The 22,538-nt window shown below is 42.3% G+C and overlaps 1 protein-coding gene across 1 annotated transcript in view; it reads left to right on the top strand.

The window, feature by feature from the left end:
- LOC129829021 (growth arrest-specific protein 7-like) overlaps window positions 1–22,538 on the top strand; it is a 63,181-nt gene that overhangs the window by 28,309 nt on the left and 12,334 nt on the right. Inside the window, exons 3-6 of the mRNA XM_055890434.1 lie at window positions 12,278–12,355; window positions 13,101–13,189; window positions 14,851–14,904; window positions 16,205–16,294. Of these exons, the coding sequence (XP_055746409.1) occupies window positions 12,278–12,355; window positions 13,101–13,189; window positions 14,851–14,904; window positions 16,205–16,294 (311 nt within the window). The remainder of the gene's footprint in view (window positions 1–12,277; window positions 12,356–13,100; window positions 13,190–14,850; window positions 14,905–16,204; window positions 16,295–22,538) is intronic.

The following is a 22,538-nucleotide window of genomic DNA, read 5'->3' as shown; positions in this document are numbered from 1 at the left end:
TGTGAAATGGAATGGAAGACCTGCTGGGGGATGTTATGCCTGCTGTGGGTGTCATGGCAACTACAGAGAGGAGGGGGGGGGGGGTGGATGAATGAAGTTCAGGTTCTGAGTTTATTTTTGAGAGAAGTAAGATTGGCAGCGCAGCCCTGGGAGGTTGTAGACACTAGAAGACGTAGATCTACTGTATTTTTGTCATGAAACCACTCACTTATGAGTAAAGCGATTCAGTGCCGTAACAAGTTGTGTTGTGAATGATAGTAGCTGTAATTAAGACCAAAGGCATTCCCAGTGTGCCTGTCTGGGATCATGGTTTTACTGTGTGGAGCGGGAAGATTGTGTGCGTAGAGTTGGGCACATGGTCTACACTTGGCCATGAGAAAACATCTACAATTTGGCAAACCAAAACTCCACCCAGAAACACGACCAGAATAACAAGCTGCTCTTTCCTCCCTCTCCTTTTTTAGATGAAGGTCTCTTTGGTTAATGTGTTAATGGGAAAGAGAAAAGACCAACCAAACTAGAGGGCAGTCATGTCACCCTCTTCTGAAGGAGTGTCTACCACACAGCCAAAAGCATGGCAAAACCCCTTCACATTGTTGTTATTTCCCTTACATACTAATTTCATATCTGAGTATCTATCATATCTATCTCTATCTATCTATAATTTCATATCTATCATATCTATCTCTATGTGGAGAATAAGCATCTCTTCAGTAGCTAACCATCTCTCTGACTCCAGGGTTGCAGAGAGATGAGGGGGATATGATCCCATGACACTCTTTTGTTCTTGATGTTGGATTAGTTTTACTTGCTGTCAGATGTCCTTGGAGGGAAATGCTTCATCTTTCATAACTTTGCACAGAAATACACACAGCTGTAATGGTCATCCCAGCTGAAAAATTAAAATGATTATTGTACTTGTGGTATTGCAAAATCAGCCTCTGAGGGGCATAGACAATCACCAGTACTTCTTTGATGTGCTTTCCTCAAGTAATTGGAAATGTAAGCACAATAAAAGCACAGTGTACACACACACACACACACACACACAACCAGCAGAGCCACTGTAACTAGGACTTTTCCAAGGTCTCCAACTATCTAATAACATTTAACTGAAGCAATCTGCTATTTATAGGATATTCGCTATTTCAAACGGGCCTCCATCCCTCTCATGTTAAAGTTCAGATAGATTAGATAATGTTGTGCGTGCATATATGTATGCGCGCACATGCATGTGCGTCCGTGTGTATTATGTTTCTGCGTTGCTATAGTAACCAGAGGACGGTCATGCGTGGGTGAGCTAGTGCTGTAAAGGTTCCTGAGTTACAGCTTGTATCTTGGAGGTTTCCTTCCTGTATTTCTGTGCATTACAGTTTGGCTACTATGTTGTGGTTCAGTGTGTTTCTGTACTGTGGTTTCCTCACATTCTCCCTGGGCATCCTCTTCTCTGTCCAGAGCGTAGCTTTGTAAAAAAATTCTCCATAGACCCCTAGCCTGCCGTCTCCCAACAGACACTATTAGACATTTTACAGATGCCTAGACTGTTTGTCTATAAAATGTTCAGTAGACTCTGTAAAGGCTACAGTGACACAATGTTTTATGCTTAGTTCTCTCAATCTGACTTTGACAGATACCATCATTTGTCCTTTTTTCAATTCATCATTGGTTGTGAGCTGTGTTGGGCATTTGTGAGTTACCCTCCATGCTATAACCAGATAAATGTAGTCAGTGTGAATGGGCCGTAGTGTGTGCATGCGATGAGTGTCAGAGCGTCAGCTGGTTATGAATTAAAGATGGGGATTGCTAGACCTAACTAGGCCATATTACTACTAATTCTGTTCACTCACTTTGATATCCCACACAGCGCTGGTTCCAGGCATAAGCAACATAAGGGGTTGCTTAGGGCCCTTGGCTGCTAGGAGCCCCAAACACAATTATTATCAGATATCAAAGTAAGACTCAGATGCAGACTGTCGAAGTAACAATATTTAATGTTGCAACAGGGACAAGTAGAAGACAGGTCAAGGCAGGCAGAGGTACAGGTCAGTGGGCAGGCTCAGGGGTGGGCAGAGGTACAGGTCAGTGGGCAGGCTCAGGGGTGGGCAGAGGTACAGGTCAGTGGGCAGGCTCAGGGGCGGGCAGAGGTACAGGTCAGTGGGCATGCAGAGGTACAGGTCAGTGGGCAGGCTCAGGGGCGGGCAGAGGTACAGGTCAGTGGGCATGCAGAGGTACAGGTCAGTGGGCAGGCTCAGGGGCATGCAGAGGTACAGGTCGGCGGGCATGCAGAGGTACAGGTCGGCGGGCATGCAGAGGTACAGGTCGGCGGGCATGCAGAGGTACAGGTCGGCGGGCATGCAGAGGTACAGGTCGGCGGGCATGCAGAGGTACAGGTCGGCGGGCAGGAAGGTGGGCACAGAGTCCAGAAAACAGGCAAGGGTCAAAACCGGGAGGACTAGCAAAGAAAAATAGAAAGCAGGAGCAAGGGAAAATGCTGTTAGACTTGAAAACATACAAGATGAACTGGCCCAGAGAGACAGGAAACACAGGGATAAATACACTGGTACAGCGAGACAGGAAACACAGGGATAAATACACTGGTACAGAGCGACAGGAAACACAGGGATAAATACACTGGGGAAAACAAGTGACACCTGGAGGGGGTGGAGTCAATAACGAGACAGGTGAAACAGATCAGGGCGTGACAATTATAATAATTTTTTTAAGAACTCAGTCGGGGGCTCAACTTACTACTGAAAATAAGAATAGTAGAAGTTTTTCTGTTATGTCAATCATGGACAGTCAGTCAATTTAGCCACGTAAACTAACAATTTTTAGATTGGTAGTTAGTCTAGCCAGCTCTCTAAACTTGTAGTAATTCACGCAGGGCACGTGCCTAGGGGCCCTGACCTCTAGGGGGCCGCCAATTGATTTTGTTAGTCATTCTCACTCAGATATCATATTAACATGCATAAGTCATTACAAAATGTGCAGAATTGCAGGAAATGACCTGTAAAACTGCAAAAAATATCTCTGCCGCATGTCAAATTGTGTAGAATTGCATGAAATGTATAAAATTTGCAACGTTATCAAAGTTTGTCAGTCGCATAAACTGATTTGCAGATGTTATCACAGGTGCAGCGAAATTATTGTATTTCTAGCTGTAATAGTGTTGTGATGCCCCCATGGCAAAATGTGTGTGTGTGGCGGGGGGATGAACTTTAATATACTTTTAAAATGACTAAAATCAAATCAAAACTGTGGAGAAATTATAATGGACCTACATTCATACAGTTTTTTTTTTTTTTTTACTGTATCCAGCTCGCTAATAATAACCAAAATGAAAGCTAGACAGTCCGGGATCATCGAACATTCCAAAAACGATGGATCGATGGCTATTTTTTTATTTATTTTTTACTAATTTTGATGGCGAGGAAATATAACCAATTTTCTGTGCGGTTCCCCGGGATCAAAATGAGTTTGACACACCTGTGTAAGTGTATTGAAATCTTGTCTCAGCTATCCTGGAATTACAGCTTTGTAATGAGCTTGTTACAGAGTAAATATGTTGGAGGATGTGTGTAGAGCTGCAGCCTACCTCATCTGAGCACACTGATGTGAAGTAGATAATCACTCCAATCTGCATTTCCAGGTGCCAGTTGCTAAGTAACAGACCCTTTTGATGTCAACAGTGTTACAGTTCTGTTGTAATCCTGATAGTAAATAGAGATGTTTCTTTCACCTTTCAGTCCATTATCCACTGATATTACATTAATTTCCTGTTCATTTTCTGATTAAACATGTCATGCATCAAGGCCTACATATAAAATTAAGTAATTTTTTTCAATGTAATTTAAACATTGAAACATTCATTTCCTGTTAATTTTCTTAGTAAAGTTGTCATGCAACTAGGCCTGCACATGAAATTAACACATTGTCAATGTAATTGAAACTATAAGATCACTTGTCACAGACTTGCTATCTACAGTACCAGTCAAAAGTTTGGAAACACCTACTTATTCAAGGGTTTTTCTAGGTTTTTACTATTTTCTACATGGTAGAATAATGTGAATACATGAAAACTATGGAATCATGTAGTAACCAAAAAAGTGTTAAACGAATCAAAATCTATTTTATGTTTGAGATACTTCAAAGTAGTCACCCTTTGCCTTGATGACAGCTTTGCACACTCTTGGTATTCTCTCAACCAGCTTCATGAGGTAATCACCTGGAATGCATTTCAATGAACAGGTGGGCAGACACCGGCCATGTTCAACGGGTGTTGTACACACGTAATGTTAGCAAACGAGCCAGCCAGCTAACATTAGCTAGTTAAACAACAATGAACAGTGCCAACAATGCCACAGTGCTGGGAGCTAACCGACCAGGTTCAATGTTAGCTAGCTAACATTAGGCTCTAACTAGAAGAGGAAACAGCTCTGGGAAACGAATAATGACAGCTAGGGAGCCGGCCAGCTAACATTAGCTAGCTAGTTAACAGTACACTCTAGCTTAAGAAAAATAGCTAGCTAACTAGGTAAACAATGAACCTAGCTAGGTAAACAATGTTTAAGAGCACACACGTAACGTTAGCTAATGAGCCAGCCAGCTAACGTTAGCTAGTTAAACAACAATGAACAAAGTGCCAAGAATGCCACAGTGCTGGGAACTGACCAACCAGGTTCAATGTTAGCTAGCTGGGCTTTCACTAGAAAAGCGCACGGCTCTGGGAAATTAATAATAGCGTCAGCTAGGGAGCCAGCCAGGTAACTTTAGCTAGCTACCTAACAGTACACTTTAGCTTGAAATGAAACCACTTTCTGTCAAAATTAGAATCGTGTAATATCTGAAAATGTAGCTAACTATCTTACCTGTATGTGTCCATCATGCATGATGATGTGTCTCCCTGTCAGGAATGCCATACCACCTTTTCCCTTAGTTTGAAGATGTAATCCGGAGGTGTTTTCTCCATCTCTTTAGCTATCATACTCTAATTCCACTGATTTCAAAACTTGATCCTCCAGAAAATGGAGAGCAACACTTATGCAGCTCCACTACACAATGCATTTAAAAAAAGCTGCGTTCAACACGATTACCAACACAGACTGACGAGCTCAAATAGACAGCAGCCTTCTATATGGCAGACCAATCCTCTCTCCTCTCTCGGCATGGCCAGCCCACTCATTATCTCAGCTAGTCATGGCTAGTGGGAAGGTTGCCAACTTTTTTGTGGCTTAAAACCTCTACCGCTTCTCTCTCCCGGATCCGGGATCCTCCTCATCAAAAAAGCTGACTAGCATAGCATAGCCTAGCTTAACGCGACAGGGATATCATATAATATAATTTTCATGAAATCACAAGTCCAATACAGCAAATGAAAGATAAACATCTTGTGAATCCAGCCATCATTTCCGACTTTTAAAATGTTTTACAGCGAAAACACTATGTAGTTCTATTAGCTAACCACAATAGCAAAAGACTCAACCGCATATTTTCACCATTTTTCTACCGCATAGGTAGCTATCACAAAACCAACCAAATAGAGATATAATTAGTCACTAACCAAGAAACAACTTCATCAGATGACAGTCTTATAACATGTTATACAATAAATGTATGTTTTGTTCAAAAATGTGCATATTTGAGATAAAAATCATAGTTTTACATTGCAGCTACCATCAAAAATATCACCAAAGCAGCCAGAATAATTACAGAGAGCAACGTGAAATACCTAAATACTCATCATAAAACATTTATGAAAAATACATGGTGTACAGCAAATGAAAGATAAACATCTTGTGAATCCAGCAAATATTTCTGATAAAAAAATAAAAAGTGTTTTACAGCGAAAACACAATATAGCATTATATTAGCTTACCACAATAGTCAAACACACAAATGCATTTTATTAGCAGCAAAAGGTAGCGATCGCAAAAACCAGCAAAATATATAAAATTAATCACTAACCTTGACCAACTTCATCAGATGAGTCTTATAACATCAGGTTATACAATACACTTATGTTTTGTTTGAAAATGTGCATATTTTGAGCTGCAAACCGTGGTTATACATTGTGAATATGTAGCATCGATTCACCAAATTGTCCGGAGCTATTTTGGACACTCACCTAATCTGACCAAAGAACTCATCATAAACTTTACTAAAAAATACATGTTGGACAGCAAATGAAAGATACACTAGTTCTTAATGCAACTGCTGTGTTAGATTTTTTAAAATAACTTTACCATAACAAACAGCTTATGTTATAGCGAGACAGCGCCCGCAAAAAGGGCGGAAAATAGGACTCAACATTTTCCACAGAAATACGAAATAACATCATAAATTGTTCTTACTTTTGCTGAGTTTCCATCAGAATCTTGTACAAGGAGTCCTAGGTCCAGAATAAATCGTTGTTTGGTTTTAGAATGTCCTTTTCTCCTGTCGAATTAGCAACCGTAGCTAGCCATGTGGCGCGAACATGCACATCTTCTCCTGACGCAAAGAAAGGAAAATTCCAAAAGTCGCAATAAACGTTGAATAAACTGATACAACTCGGTTTTAAAAAAACTACTTTATGATGTTTTATCATATGTATCAAATAAAATCAGAACCGGAGATATCCACCGTGTATACCGAATGCTTTTCAGAAGCCAATGTCGATGTACTTCGCGCGCCAGAGAAGACAAAGACATTTCCAGACCTCCCACCAAGAGCTCTTGTTCGACCTCAGATCAAGCTAGACACCCCATTCCACCTTCCACTGCCTGTTGGCATCTAGTGGAAGGCGTATGCAGTGCATGCAAATCCATAAATATAAGGCAATTGAATAGGCAGGCCCTGGAACAGAGCATCGTTTTCAGATTTTTCACTTCCTGTCTGGAAGTTTGCTGCCAAATGAGTTCTGTTTTACTCACAGATATAATTCAAACAGTTTTAGAAACTTGAGAGTTTTCTATCCAATAGTAATAATAATATGCATATTGTACAACCTAGAATAGAGTACGAGGCCGTTTAAATTGAGCACGATTTTTTTCCCAAAGTGAAAACAGCGCCCCCTATTCACAAGAAGTTTTAACCAACAAGGCTCGGAATTGAACAATTGTATTCATATTTAGATGGCATACAAGTTTAAGGCACATGAAAGTTCACATGCTCGAGAAGGCATTTCTAACAAACACATTTTGATAAATATTTTTTTTACGTTCAAACTGCTCTTCTGTGAAGTTGTGACTTGCGACATACACCTAGTTTCCTGAATCGGGTCACATATTAAGGCAAGAACAGCTCAAATAAGCAAAGAGAAAAGACAGTCCATCATTACTTTAAGACAGGAAGGTCAGTGAATGTGGAAAATTTCAAGAACTTTGAAAATGTCTTTATGTGCAGTCGCAAAAAACATCAAGCACTATGATGAAACTGGCTCTCATGAGGACCGCCACAGGAAAGGAAGACCCAGAGTTAACTTTGCTGCAGAGGATACGTTCATTAGAGTTAACTGCACCTCGGATTGCAGCCCAAATAAAGCTTCACATATTTCAAGTAACAGACACATCTCAACATTAACTGTTCAGAGGAGACTGCGTGAATCAGGCCGTCATGGTTGAATTGCTGCAAAGAAACCACTACTAGAGGACACCAATAAGAAGAAGAGATTGCTTGGGCCAAGAAACACTAGCAATGGACATTAGACCGGTGGAAATCTGTCCTGAAGCATGGAGGTGTGTTAGTGTGGGGGTGCTTTGCTGGTGACGCTGTCAGTGATTTATTTAGAATTCAAGGCACACTTAACCAGCATGGCTACCACAGCATTCTGCAGCGACACACCATCCCATCTGGGTCTGTGCTTAGTGGGACTATCATTTGTTTTTCAACAGGACAATGACCCAACACACACACCCAGTTGTAAGGGCTATTTGACCAAGTAGAGTGGAGTGATGCGTCAGATGACCTGTTGTCCACAATCACCCAACCGCAAACCAATTGAGATGGTTTGGGATGAGTTGGACCACAGAAGAATGTTGGAAAAGCATTCCACATTAAGCTGGTTGAGAGAATGCCAAGAGTGTGCAAAGCTGTCAACAAGGCAAAGGGTGGCTACTTTGAAGAATAATAATAAAATAACACTTTTTTGGTTACTACATGATTCCATGTGTTATTTCATAGTGTTGATGCCTTCACTATTATTCTACAATGTAGAAAATAGTAAAAATAAAGAAAAACCCTTGAATGAGTAGGTGTCCAAACTTTTGACTGGTACTGCAAATATAACGTAAACCCGTATTTAACTTTGCTCATTGACACACTTTACTCATGCTAATTTGACATGTCAGTGTCTCTTGAAGTAGCTGCATATGTTTGTAATATTACAACAACAAAGAAGTTACTGCAAACAACGAACACTGTTGTTTTTCCCCCCCTCGGACATCATTACACGTGCTATAGAACAGCAGAATATATACAGCAAATGTATGTTACCACGTTGCGTGACGCTCCTCAACTTCGTTTCATCAACAAAACCAATAATCGCGGCCGTGGGGCTTAGTGGCGCTGTACCCCCACTGCAGATTCCATCTTTAATGATGATACCTGTTCCCAGATTGCAGTAGAGATTTGATTGAATTATTCTGTTGATGTATTTTATAGCACAATGACAATTATAGAGAGTGTAGTCGAGATTTGATTGAATCCTATCTTGATGTATCATTAGTATAGCGTAATGACACTTAGAGAGACTTGACCCTTCTCAGGATTTTATTGCTACTGCTGTAGCTCCTGAGAGAAGGATACAGTGACATACAATTCCCCAGAGCTAACCTAATTATACTGTATGTCTCTCCATTAATATCTGAATCCTCCCATCAGATCGATTTCCTTTGTCAAGCTAACGGAGAGAAATAGAGGCAGAAAGCACCTTTTAATGAACCGTTGTGACTGTGTTTTGACAGTGTTATACATCGTATCGGAAGGGAAAGACTCTCCTCCTTTGAGTCTGTCTGCCAAATCTCTCTCACCTTTTGTCTGTTTCTGTCTCCGTCTTGCGCTCTCTCTCTCTCACTCTCTTTCTCTCTCGCTCTCCCTCTCTCCCCCTCTCTCTCGCTCTCTCTCCACGTGTGTCATCAGAACTGATGGTTTTGGCTCAGTCTCTGCTTAGTACAGGCAGACAGCTGAGTGCTAGCCAAAGCCACAAATGAAATAAAAGCTTGTTAGTCTCAACGACTATTCTCTCCCTGGTGACACTAAGGGGTAATTGAGATCAACTGTGTATTGTGAATTTGGATATTGGAGTCAAGTGAATGACAGATTTTCTCTCTGTCAGGTTCTGTGTCAGTCATGCTTCTTATCCTCTTTTCATTTGCTCTCTTGTTCTTGCTTCCTCCGGCAAGAGTCAAATGGGGACACGTGAATTGAAAGAGTGAGGCAGAGAGTCTTGGTGAAGTTAAACAGCCATATTGGATTTATTGAAAGTTTGCACCTGTTATTTTTAACACAGGGAGTTGAAGATAAAGCGGTAGAACGAAAGATGAAATAATGATTCCTTTGTTGTCTTGTTATTATCCTTATGAAGATAGCAGGTGCAGTGCTCTGCTCACAGGTGCAAACACTTAGTGAATCTGGCTCATATTCTTATATCGCTCTGGGAAGTTGTCAAAGTCAGTCTGACAACTGTTTAGTTGGATTGGACAGAAACTGTGCGTCCCTCACCTTCGCAACCATGAAAAACACTTTCAAATGACAGCTAGCTACACGTCATACATGTTTTTGTTTATATTGAATAGTTTCTCCATGATAAAAAAGAATGCAAGTGATTTATACTGCACAACTTTGTTTTATGCGTTGTTTAACTTACTTAGGGTAAGAAAATTGTCTTGTCCCAGCAGTGACCCAGTAGAGTTGTAGTGACATGTTTTGGGGATTTAGAGAATTACAGTTGAAGTCGGAAGTTTACATACACCTTAGCCAAATACATTTAAACTCAGTTTTTCACAATTCCTGACATTTAATCCTAGTAAAAATTCCCTGTCTTAGGTCAATTAGGATCACCACCTTTATTTTAAGAATGTGAAATGTCAGAATAATAGTAGAGCAATATTTATTTCAGCTTTTAATTCTTTCATCACATTCCCAGTGGGTCAGAAGTTTACATACACTCAATTAGTATTTGGTAGCATTGCCTTTTAAAATTGTTTAACCTAGGTCAAACGTTTCGGGAAGCCTTCCACAAGCTTCCCACAATAGGTTGGGTGAATTTCGGCCCATTCCTCCTGATAGAGATTGTGTAACTGAGTCAGGTTTGTAGGCCTCCTTGCTCGCACACGCTTTTTCAGTTCTGCCCACAACTTTTCTATGGGGTTGAGGTCAGGGCTTTGTGATGGCCACTCCAATACCTTGACTTTGTTGTCCTTAAGCCATTATACCACAACTTTGGAAGTATGCTTGGTGTCATTGTCCATTTGGAAAACCCATTTGCGACCAAGCTTTAACTTCCTGACTGATGTCTTAAGATGTTGCTTCAATATATCCACATAATTGTTCGTCCTCATGATGCCATCTATTTTGTGAATAGATGTCTGTCCCTCCTGCAGCAAAGAACCGGCACAACATGATGCTGCCACCCCTGTGCTTCAAGGTTGGGATGGTGTTCTTCGGCTTGCAAACATCCCCATTTTTCCTCCAAACGTAATGATGGTCATTATGGCCAAACAGTTCTATTTTTGTTTTATCAGACCAGAGGACATTCCTCCAAAAAGTACGATCTTTGTCCCCGTGTGCAGTTGCAAACTATATTCTGGCTTTTTTATAGTTGTTTTGGAGCAGTGGCTTCTTCCTTGCCGAGTGGCCTTTCAGGTTATGTCGATACAGGACTCATTTTACTGTGGATATAGATACTTTTGTACCTGTTTCCTCCAGCATCTTCACAAGGTCCTTTTGCTGCTGTTCCGGGATTGATTTGCTCTATTCGCACCAAAGTACGTTCATCTCTAGGAGACAGAACGCATCTCCTTCCTGAGCGGTATGACGGCTGCTTGGTCCCATGATGTTTATACTTGCGTAATATTGTTTGTACAGATGAACGTGGTACCTTCAGGCATTTGGAAATTGCTCCCAAGGATGAACCAGACTTGTGGAGGTCTACAATTTATTTTCTGAGGTCTTGGCTAATTTCTTTAGATGTTCTAATGATGTCAAGCAAAGAGGCACTGGGTTTGAAGGTAGGCCTTAATACATCCACAGGTACAGCTCCAATTGACTCAAATGATGTCAATTAGCCTATCAGAAGCTTCTAAAGCCATGACATAATTTTCTGGAATTTTCCAAACTGTAAAGGCACAGTCAACTTAGTGTATGTAAACTTCTGACCCACTGGAATTGTTATACAGTGAACTATAAGTGAAATAATCTGTCTGTAAACAATTGTTGGAAAAGTTACTTGTGTCATGCACAAAGTAGATGTCCTAACCGACTTGCCACAACTATAGTTTGTTAACAAGAAATTTGTGGAGCGGTTGAAAAACGAGTTTTAACGACTCCAACTTAAGTGTCTGTAAACTTCCGACTTCAACTGTGTCTATTATCATGAATGCTAGAAAGTAATCAAAAGTATTTGATATATTCTATAGATCAATAAAACAAAAGAAGAATGTTAAAATATCGTACCCCCCCCCCCCAAAAAAAGATTTGTCCTTGGTGTTACTGCCTGAAAATCACTTATTACAAAGATATGCAAAGACCTTGAACATTCCCTCCAGTGGCAAACTGTTATTGGGGGAGGCTTCTATATGAAATATAGATATTAGGTAATCACACCCTTTTATTATGTACAAAAATTGAGGATTCTTTTGATAATTTGGTGTCCAAATCCAAAGTGTTGCTCAATTTACATTAAGGGGAATTACATAGTGAGCAAAATGATTAATCATTTGACTTTAGTAAATAATTTTTCCAGCATTAATGACCTTAGATTTGAGCATCTGTGGCCTACTTTTCAGAAAATCTTAATGGACCGAAAGTGTGTCATTGGTGTCACTACTCCTACTGGTGGCACGATGTTATGGTAATGGTAAACATGATTTCAAGTCGTTAAGCTGCCATATTCATTGATTTAGAATGGGAAGATGTACCCAATACATTTACATAAAAACACATCTAGAAAAATGAAGTTGCCACTGCAATTCAAGAAAGACCCGTCAACATAATCATCAAGAACCTTAATATGAACAAGTGTTCATGTACTTCTGACCACACAAGTTAAATTGACTTTCATGTTCCTGTCTGGTTCCAGAGACAACGTGGGAGAGACCTTCCAGTGTACCTGGGACCCCCAAAACACCTTTGAAACACAAGAACTTACTACCTACAGGTACTGACGCTATCTCTCTCATTCTCTCGCTCTTTCTCTCTCTCTCTTTATCCCCCCTCTTGCTCACTCTGTCCTTGACTCCCTCTCACTCTCCTTCTCTCACTTTTCCTCCTTTGCCAGTGTCGTGAGGGCTGAACATAGGCCTACCGCTGTGTGGCAGCACACAGAAAAGAGGCCTCTAACCACACACACACACACACACACACACACACACACACACTTCCTGTGGCTAATTTGATCTGCGATCTGGAGTCGTCTCAACTGCCGTTGGTTTGCTCAGGCTGATCACTAGACACAGTGGGGTATCTCATCTAGACGGCATAATAATTCTCTCCAACACACACACACTGACATGTAGTCTCGCATGCCGCCTGATCACTCAAACACACCTTCAAATGAACACATGCAAACGATGCACACACACATGCAGAGCAACTCTCCCAAATAATAGCTCATTTTCCTTGTCTGTGTACCAGAGGACAACCCATGCGGTCTGGACTCAGAGCTGGGTTTGGTGAGGTGCTCGGTCTCTGGTTTCCAGTAACCGCCCTGATAAAGACATTTAACAAAGAAGAAGCGTTTCTCTGATAGCTTTCTTTGAGTCACAAAGATAAGTTAATTTACCCCCGGCTCAGATACACAGACAACTCAGAGGAGGCAAACACACATTATTCCTCCTCCACAGGCTCTGTGTTACAAATTAAATTCTCTTTCTCGCTTCCCCGCCCCTCTCCATCTCTTTCAGTGAACGGGTTTCACTCCAGTGGCGGTACGTTGCATCAGAGTGAACACTCCCACATCAGTCTGGTCAAAAAGCCCAGTTCCGAACTACAGGTAAAACTGGTGTCCTCCTCCTCCTCCTTCTCTCGTTACTCCAGTTAAGGGCTTCCCCATGAACCCCATGAACTATGATTATGTTTACACAGAAGGTAGCCCATTTCTGTTTCTTCATATTACACCACCAACAGCCACCACCACGCCACAGTGGTAGCCAGTCAACGAAAGCATTTAGCAGTGTTTAGCAGAAGCTATGCCAATGCATCCCCGTTGATAGAGGTACTGTACAGTAGTAGCTTCAAACAGCAGATTTCTCCTATGTACAGTAATGCCATGGTTACTGGTGACATGGTTACCCAACCTGCTTACACACACGCACACGCAAAGACACACACGCAAAGACACAGAGGCAAAGACCGACACGTGCACGCACGCACACACACACACAACCCCGTCATCATGAAATGAGATAATGATACTCATTACCCCAGGAAAGGAGAGCAGTTTCTCCATCCTGATTCCTTTCATTATCTTATCCTCAGATCATAATTAGGAGAGCACTCATCGTCGTTCAGACGCACTGTCACACACCATCCAGATACACCCCACCACTACCCAGCTTCTCATCCTCCTCCTTTAGCTCCTCCTTTAACTTCTCCTTTAGCTCCTCCTTTAACTTCTCCTTTAGCTCCTCCTTTAGCTTCTCCTTTAGCTCCTCCTTTAACTTCTCCTTTAGCTCCTCCTTTAGCTCCTCCTTTAACTTCTCCTTTAGCTCCTCCTTTAACTTCTCCTTTAGCTCCTCCTTTAGCTCCTCCTTTAACTTCTCCTTTAGCTCCTCCTTTAACTTCTCCTTTAGCTCCTCCTTTAACTTCTCCTTTAGCTCCTCCTTTAGCTTCTCCTTTAGCTCCTCCTTTAACTTCTCCTTTAGCTCCTCCTTTAGCTCCTCCTTTAACTTCTCCTTTAGCTCCTCCTTTAACTTCTCCTTTAGCTCCTCCTTTAGCTCCTCCTTTAACTTCTCCTTTAGCTCCTCCTTTAACTTCTCCTTTAGCTCCTCTTTTAGCTCCTCTTTTAGCTCCTCCTTTAGCTCCTCCTTTAGCTCCTCCTTTCTATTTTTCTCATTGGGAGAGGAGGTGTGGAGCATTCTGAACTTTATCAATAAACCCCCCACCCTCCCTTCCTCCTCCTCTCCTTCCCTCCTTCTCGCCAGCCCCGTGTCTTGCTTCAGTGGGCATGGTATGGACGGTGGGGGATGTGCACTCTCTTTCATTCTTTCTCTCCCTCTCGTTTTCTGTCTCTACCTTTTTTTAAATCTACGTCTACCCCCTCCATCTCATTACGCCCATCTTTTCTCTCTGTTTCGCTCCGCGCACACACACACACACATGCACGCATACACACTCACATGTGCACACACACTCATATTGCTCATGTGATGACAGTCTGAGCCGAAGTGCGTTCACACACACACACACACACACACACACACACACACACACATACATCCAAGTGCGATTTGCTCAGTGCTGCAGACATGCCCCCCTACTCAGCACTGCAACACACACACTCACACACACAGTAGCCGGAGCGGAGGCAGCGCACAGACAGCCAGTCCCAGAGAGCTTCAACAGCTCCAGTGTGTGTGAGTGTGTGTGTGTTAGCCAGAGACCATGTCGGACACAGAGGAAGGTTTTGACGGAGCATCCTGTCTCGTTCAACAGAATCCAGGTCCTACATCACCCACCAGGAGACAGAGCAAAGAGACTACCATCACAGTGAGTACCACTACTAAAACAATCCCAGACCCAACCCTAACACAAACCCTAACACTGACCCTAACCCCAATACGCATGAGCAATACAAAGTTGCAAAATCCAGATGCTAGTGTCGAACAGAATTGAATATTGACATTTTGAATTTGTAAAACAGTTGTAAAACAGACCTGAGCAGAGGTGAAGGAGTGCACAGGGGTTTGCAGTGGAGGGAAACAAGCTGCTCACCCTGTTCCCACAGCAACCAGGACAATGCTATTGATTGGCGGATGTTTGAGAGGGAGAATTGTCAGACAGTGCTGATTTAGTCTTCAGCCAATAAGTCAGGGGTTAAGGGAGTGGTTGATAGAGGTCAACTAAGGTCACTTAAAGGCTCATTAGAAAGTGACGGGAGCCAGATGTGGATGTTTTGGCTGCTTTGTGTGAACTTTCATCTGAAGACGGGAATAGTGGAAAGAGGACCGTCTTCATTATCATACCATTTCCACTTGCAATTTCACAGCAGTAAACTGCTGGTCATGCTCAGCGGTGGATCCGCATGCGCTCACACCTCCAGCACCCCGAGGTGGAGTTGTTTTGCTGCTGGAGGTAATGAAAGTTAATGTGAGGGGAGACAACAGTCCCACTCTGTGTGCTAACAGTTGGAACTGACGACCACACAGGAGACCTGCTGTTAGCACTCTGCCTGCCTCACTGTGTGTGTGTGTGTGTGTGTGTGGAGAGCGACTTTAATACACACCGCTCAGGCCCTGTGCAGCAGCAAGAGAACAGATAGAGGAGCCGAGCAGGGAGATAGTCACTCAACCAACAGATTTAACATCTAGAGGAGAAAGAGAATTATAACACACTGTCAGGACTGTTCAATGATAAATGCTGGTGACAGGACAAGGTTGACAGTTTCTGTGTTTTCATGGAGCATTATTCATGAAGTCTGGAAATAAAAAAGAGTTGACAAATTCAAGGAGCGATATGAAGTCAAGATGAACTGAGGAGGTGAAGTGTTGCCAGAGCAACGGTGGCAGAGCACCTTGAATAGTAGCATCAGCAGAGTTGGACAGTTACCGTCTGTGCAGCTCCACATCCTGCACTATTGCTAATCTTAATGTAGACCTTCATGGCTTAGATTCCTCAGACCCGTGCATACCAAGTCTAATTTATTTAAATAAAATACCATGCACAATGAAAAAATTGTGAGACCGAGCACCTCTCTCTTGCCCTTTCTCTCTCTTTCTCCCTCGCTCTTTCTCCATACCCCCCCCCCCCCCCCTCTTCTTGTCTCTCTCTCTCTCGCGCTCTCTTCCAGATTAACTGTGTAACGTTCCCCCTCCCTATGAGTATGCCTGAGCAGCAGCTGCTGAAGCCAGATGAGTGGAGCTACTGTGACTACTTCTGGGTAAGAGACAGACTGGCCACACCACAGAGTCATATTAAACTACACTACTCTACACTACACTACACCACACTACAGTACTTTACATTACTCTACACTACTCTACACTACTCTACACCACACTACTTTACTCTACACTACGTTACACTACATTACACTACACTACTCTACACTACTTTACATTACTCTACTCTACACTACTCTACACCACACTACTTTACTCTACACTACGTTACACTACGTTACACTACACTACTCTACACTACTCTACACTACGTTACACTACACTACTCTACACTACGTTACACTACACTACTCTACACTACGTTACACTACACTACTCTACACTACTCTACACTACGTTACACTACACTACTCTACACTACGTTACACTACACTACTCTACACTACTCTACACTACACTACGTTACACTACACTACTCTACACTACGTTACACTACACTACTCTACACTACGTTACACTACACTACTCTACACTACACTACACTACACTACTCTACACTACGTTACACTACTCTACTCTACACTACTCTACACCACACTACACTACTCTACACTACGTCACTCTACACTACGTTACACTACACTACTCTACACTACTCTACACTACTCTACACTACGTTACACTACTCTACTCTACACTACTCTACACCACACTACGTTACTCTACACTACGTTACTCTACACTACTTTACACTACACTACACTACGTTACACTACACTACTCTACACTACTCTACACTACGTTACACTACTTTACTCTACACTACTCTACACCACACTACTTTAATCTACACTACTCTACACTACGTTACACTACGTTACACTACGTTACACTACTCTACTCTACACTACTCTACACCACACTACTTTACACTACACTACTCTACACCACACTACTTTACTCTACACTACTCTACACTACGTTACACTATTTTACTCTACACCACACTACTCTACACTACTCTACACTACGTTACACTACTTTACTCTACACCACACTACTCTACTCTACACTACTCTACACTACGTAACTCTACTTTACTCTACACTACTCTACACTACTCTACACTACGTTACACTACTCTACTCTACACTACTCTACACTACGTTACACTACTCTACTCTACACTACTCTACACCACACTACGTTACTCTACACTACGTTACACTACGTTACTCTACACTACTCTACACTACGTTACTCTACACTACTCTACACTACGTTACACTACGTTACTCTACACTACTCTACACTACGTTACTCTACTCTACTCTACACTACGTTACTCTACTCTACTCTACTCTACACTACGTTACACTACGTTACTCTGCACTACACTACACTACTCTACACTACTCTACACTACTCCACACTACGTTACTCTACACTACGTTATTCTACTCTACTCTACACTACGTTACTCTACACTACACTACTCTACACTACTCTACACTACGTTACACTACGTTACTCTACACTACTCTACTCTACACTACGTTACTCTACACTACTCTACACTACGTTACACTACGTTACTCTACACTACTCTACACTACTTTACATTACACTACTCTACACTACTCTACACTACTTTACATTACACTACTCTACACTACTTTACATTACACTACTCTACACTACGTTACTCTACACTACTCTACACTACTTTACATTACACTACTCTACACTACGTTACACTACGTTACTCTACACTACTCTACACTACGTTACTCTGCACTACTCTACACTGCTTTACTCTACACTACTCTACACTACGTTACACTACACTACTCTACACTACTTTACACTACACTACTCTAGACTACTTTACATTACTCTACTCTACACTACTCTACACTACTTAACACTACACTACTCTACACAGCAATACACAACACTACAGTCTTAGAAAAAAGTGGCAATCAGAACCTTAAACGGTTCTTCGGCTGTCCCCATAGGAGAACCCTTTGAAGAAAATGTTTTGGTTCCAGGTAGAACCCTTGGGTTTCATGTAAAACCCTTTCCACAGAGAGTTTACATGAAACCAAAAAGTGTTCTCCTATGGGGATAGCCGAAGAACCCTTTGGGAACCCTTTTTTCTAAGAGTGTACACTACTCTGCACTACTCTACACAGCTCTACACTACTCTACACTACTCTACACTGCACTACTCTACACAGCTCTACACTACTCTACTCTACACTACTCTACACTGCACTACTCTACACTGCACTACTCTACACAGCTCTACACTACTCTACACAGTTCTACACTACTCTACACTGCACTACTCTACACTGCACTACTCTACACTGCACTACTCTACACTGCACTACTCTACACTGCACTACTCTACACTGCACTAGTCTACACTGCACTACTCTACTCTGCACTACTCTACACAGCTCTACACTACTCTACACTGCACTAGTCTACACTACACAGCTCTACACTACTCTACTCTACACTACTCTACACTGCACTACTCTACACTGCACTACTCTACACAGCTCTACACTACTCTACACAGTTCTACACTACTCTACACTGCACTACTCTACACTGCACTACTCTACACTGCACTACTCTACACTGCACTACTCTACACTGCACTACTCTACACTGCACTACTCTACACTGCACTACTCTACACTGCACTAGTCTACACTGCACTAGTCTACACTGCACTACTCTACTCTGCACTACTCTACACAGCTCTACACTACTCTACACTGCACTAGTCTACACTGCACTACTCTACACTGCACTACTCTACACAGCTCTACACTGCACTACACTACACTACTCTACACTGCACTACTCTACACTGCACTACTCTACACAGCTCTACACTACTCTACACTACACTACTCTACACTACACTAGTCTACACTGCACTACTCTACACAGCTCTACACTACTCTACACTGCACTACTCTACACAGCTCTACACTACTCTACTCTACACTACTCTACACTGCACTACTCTACACTGCACTAGTCTACACTGCACTACTCTACACTGCACTACTCTACACTGCACTACTCTACACTGCACTAGTCTACACTGCACTAGTCTACACTGCACTAGTCTACACTGCACTAGTCTACACTGCACTAGTCTACACTGCACTACTCTACTCTGCACTACTCTACACAGCTCTACACTACTCTACACTGCACTAGTCTACACTGCACTACTCTACACTGCACTACTCTACACAGCTCTACACTGCACTACACTGCACTACTCTACACTGCACTACTCTACACTGCACTACTCTACACTGCACTACTCTACACTGCACTACTCTACACAGCTCTACACTACTCTACACTACACTACTCTACACTACACTAGTCTACACTGCACTACTCTACACAGCTCTACACTACTCTACACTGCACTACTCTACACAGCTCTACACTACTCTACTCTACACTACTCTACACTGCACTACTCTACACAGCTCTACACTACTCTACACTACACTACTCTACACTACACTACTCTACACTACACTACTCTACACTACACTACTCTACACTGCACTAGTCTACACTGCACTACTCTACACAACTCTACACTACTCTACACTGCACTACTCTACACTGCACTACTCTACACTGCACTACTCTACACTGCACTACTCTACACTGCACTACTCTACACTGCACTACTCTACACTGCACTACTCTACACTGCACTACTCTACACTGCACTACTCTACACTGCACTACTCTACACTGCACTACACTACTCTACACTACTCTACACTGCACTGCACTACTCTACACTGCACTACTCTACACAGCTCTACACTACTCTACACTGCTCTACTCTACACAGCTCTACACTACTCTACACTACACTACTCTACTCTACACAGCTCTACACTACTCTACACTGCACTACACTGCACTGCACTACACTGCACTAGTCTACACTGCACTAGTCTACACTGCACTAGTCTACACTGCACTAGTCTACACTGCACTAGTCTACACTGCACTAGTCTACACTGCACTAGTCTACACTGCACTAGTCTACACTGCACTAGTCTACACTGCACTAGTCTACACTGCACTAGTCTACACTGCACTAGTCTACACTGCACTAGTCTACACTGCACTAGTCTACACTGCACTAGTCTACACTGCACTAGTCTACACTGCACTAGTCTACACTGCACTAGTCTACACTGCACTAGTCTACACTGCACTAGTCTACACTGCACTAGTCTACACTGCACTAGTCTACACTGCACTAGTCTACACTGCACTAGTCTACACTGCACTAGTCTACACTGCACTAGTCTACACTGCACTAGTCTACACTGCACTAGTCTACACTGCACTAGTCTACACTGCACTAGTCTACACTGCACTAGTCTACACTGCACTACTCTACACTGCACTACTCTACACTGCACTACTCTACACAGCTCTACACTAGTCTGCACTGCACTAGTCTGCACTGCACTAGTCTGCACTGCACTAGTCTACACTGCACTAGTCTACACTGCACTAGTCTACACTGCACTAGTCTACACTGCACAGGTCTACACTGCACTAGTCTACACTGCACTAGTCTACACTGCACTAGTCTACACTGCACTAGTCTACACTGCACTAGTCTACACTGCACTACACTGCACTACTCTACACTGCACTACTCTACACTACTCTACACTGCACTGCACTACTCTACACTGCACTACTCTACACTGCACTACACAACTCTGCATTGCACTGCACTACTCTTCACTGCACTACTCTACACAACACTACTCTACACTGCACTACTCCACTCTACTCTGCACTACAATACGATGCACTACATTACACTACACAACACAACTCTACAATACACTACACTGCACTACACTACACCACTACACAACCCTACTCTACACTACACTACACAACACTAGTCTACACTGCACTACACTGCGATACATTACACAACTCTACAATACACTGCGGTACACAACACTACATTACACAAAACAGCGATACACTACATTACACAACTCTACACTACGGTACACAGCGATACACAACACTACATTACACAACACAGCGATACACAACACTACATTACACAACTCTACACTATGGTACACAGCGATACACAACACTACATTACACAACACAGCGATACACAACTCTACACTATGGTACACAGCGATACACAACACTACATTACACAACACAGCGATACACAATACTACATTACACAACTCTACACTATGGTACACAGCGATACACAACACTACATTACACAACACTACATTACACAACACAGCGATACACAACACTACATTACACAACTCTACAATACACTGCGGTACACAACACTACATTACACAACACTACATTACACAAAACAGCGATACACAACACTACATTACACAACTCTACACTACGGTACACAGCGATACACAACACTACATTACACAACACTACATTACACAACACAGCGATACACAACACTACATTACACAACTCTACAATACACTGCGATACACAACACTACATTACACAACACTACATTACACAAAACAGCGATACACAACACTACATTACACAACTCTACACTACGGTACACAGCGATACACAACACTACATTACACAACTCTACAATACACTGCGGTACACAACACTACATTACACAAAACAGCGATACACAACACTACATTACACAACTCTACACTATGGTACACAGCGATACACAACACTACATTACACAAAACAGCGATACACAACACTACATTACACAACACTACATTACACAACACAGCGATACACAACACTACATTACACAACTCTACACTATGGTACACAGCAATACACAACACTACATTACACAACACAGCGATACACAACACTACATTACACAACTCTACAATACACTGCGATACATTACACTACACTACACTGCGGTACACAACACTACATTACACAACTCTACAATACACTGCACTACATAGTCCTTGAGGACCACAGTTCTGCTGATTTTCATGTGTCCTTGGTATGAATAATCAAAACATTGTCCGGGCAAGGATAAAAAATTGACTAAAAACATTCAGACACTGCAGCCTTCAAGGACTGGTGTTGTGCTGCCGTGCCTTAGACTGCAGCCCGCAGCTCTTCCACATAAACAGCCGTGCGATAAACAGTTAGAAACAGGACACTTTACAGAACGGTCAGAGTAAGGCT

This window comes from Salvelinus fontinalis, chromosome 30 (assembly GCF_029448725.1).
Source record: "Salvelinus fontinalis isolate EN_2023a chromosome 30, ASM2944872v1, whole genome shotgun sequence".
In the NCBI taxonomy this organism is placed as follows: domain Eukaryota; kingdom Metazoa; phylum Chordata; class Actinopteri; order Salmoniformes; family Salmonidae; genus Salvelinus; species Salvelinus fontinalis.
This window is presented reverse-complemented; position numbering and strand designations above follow the sequence as displayed.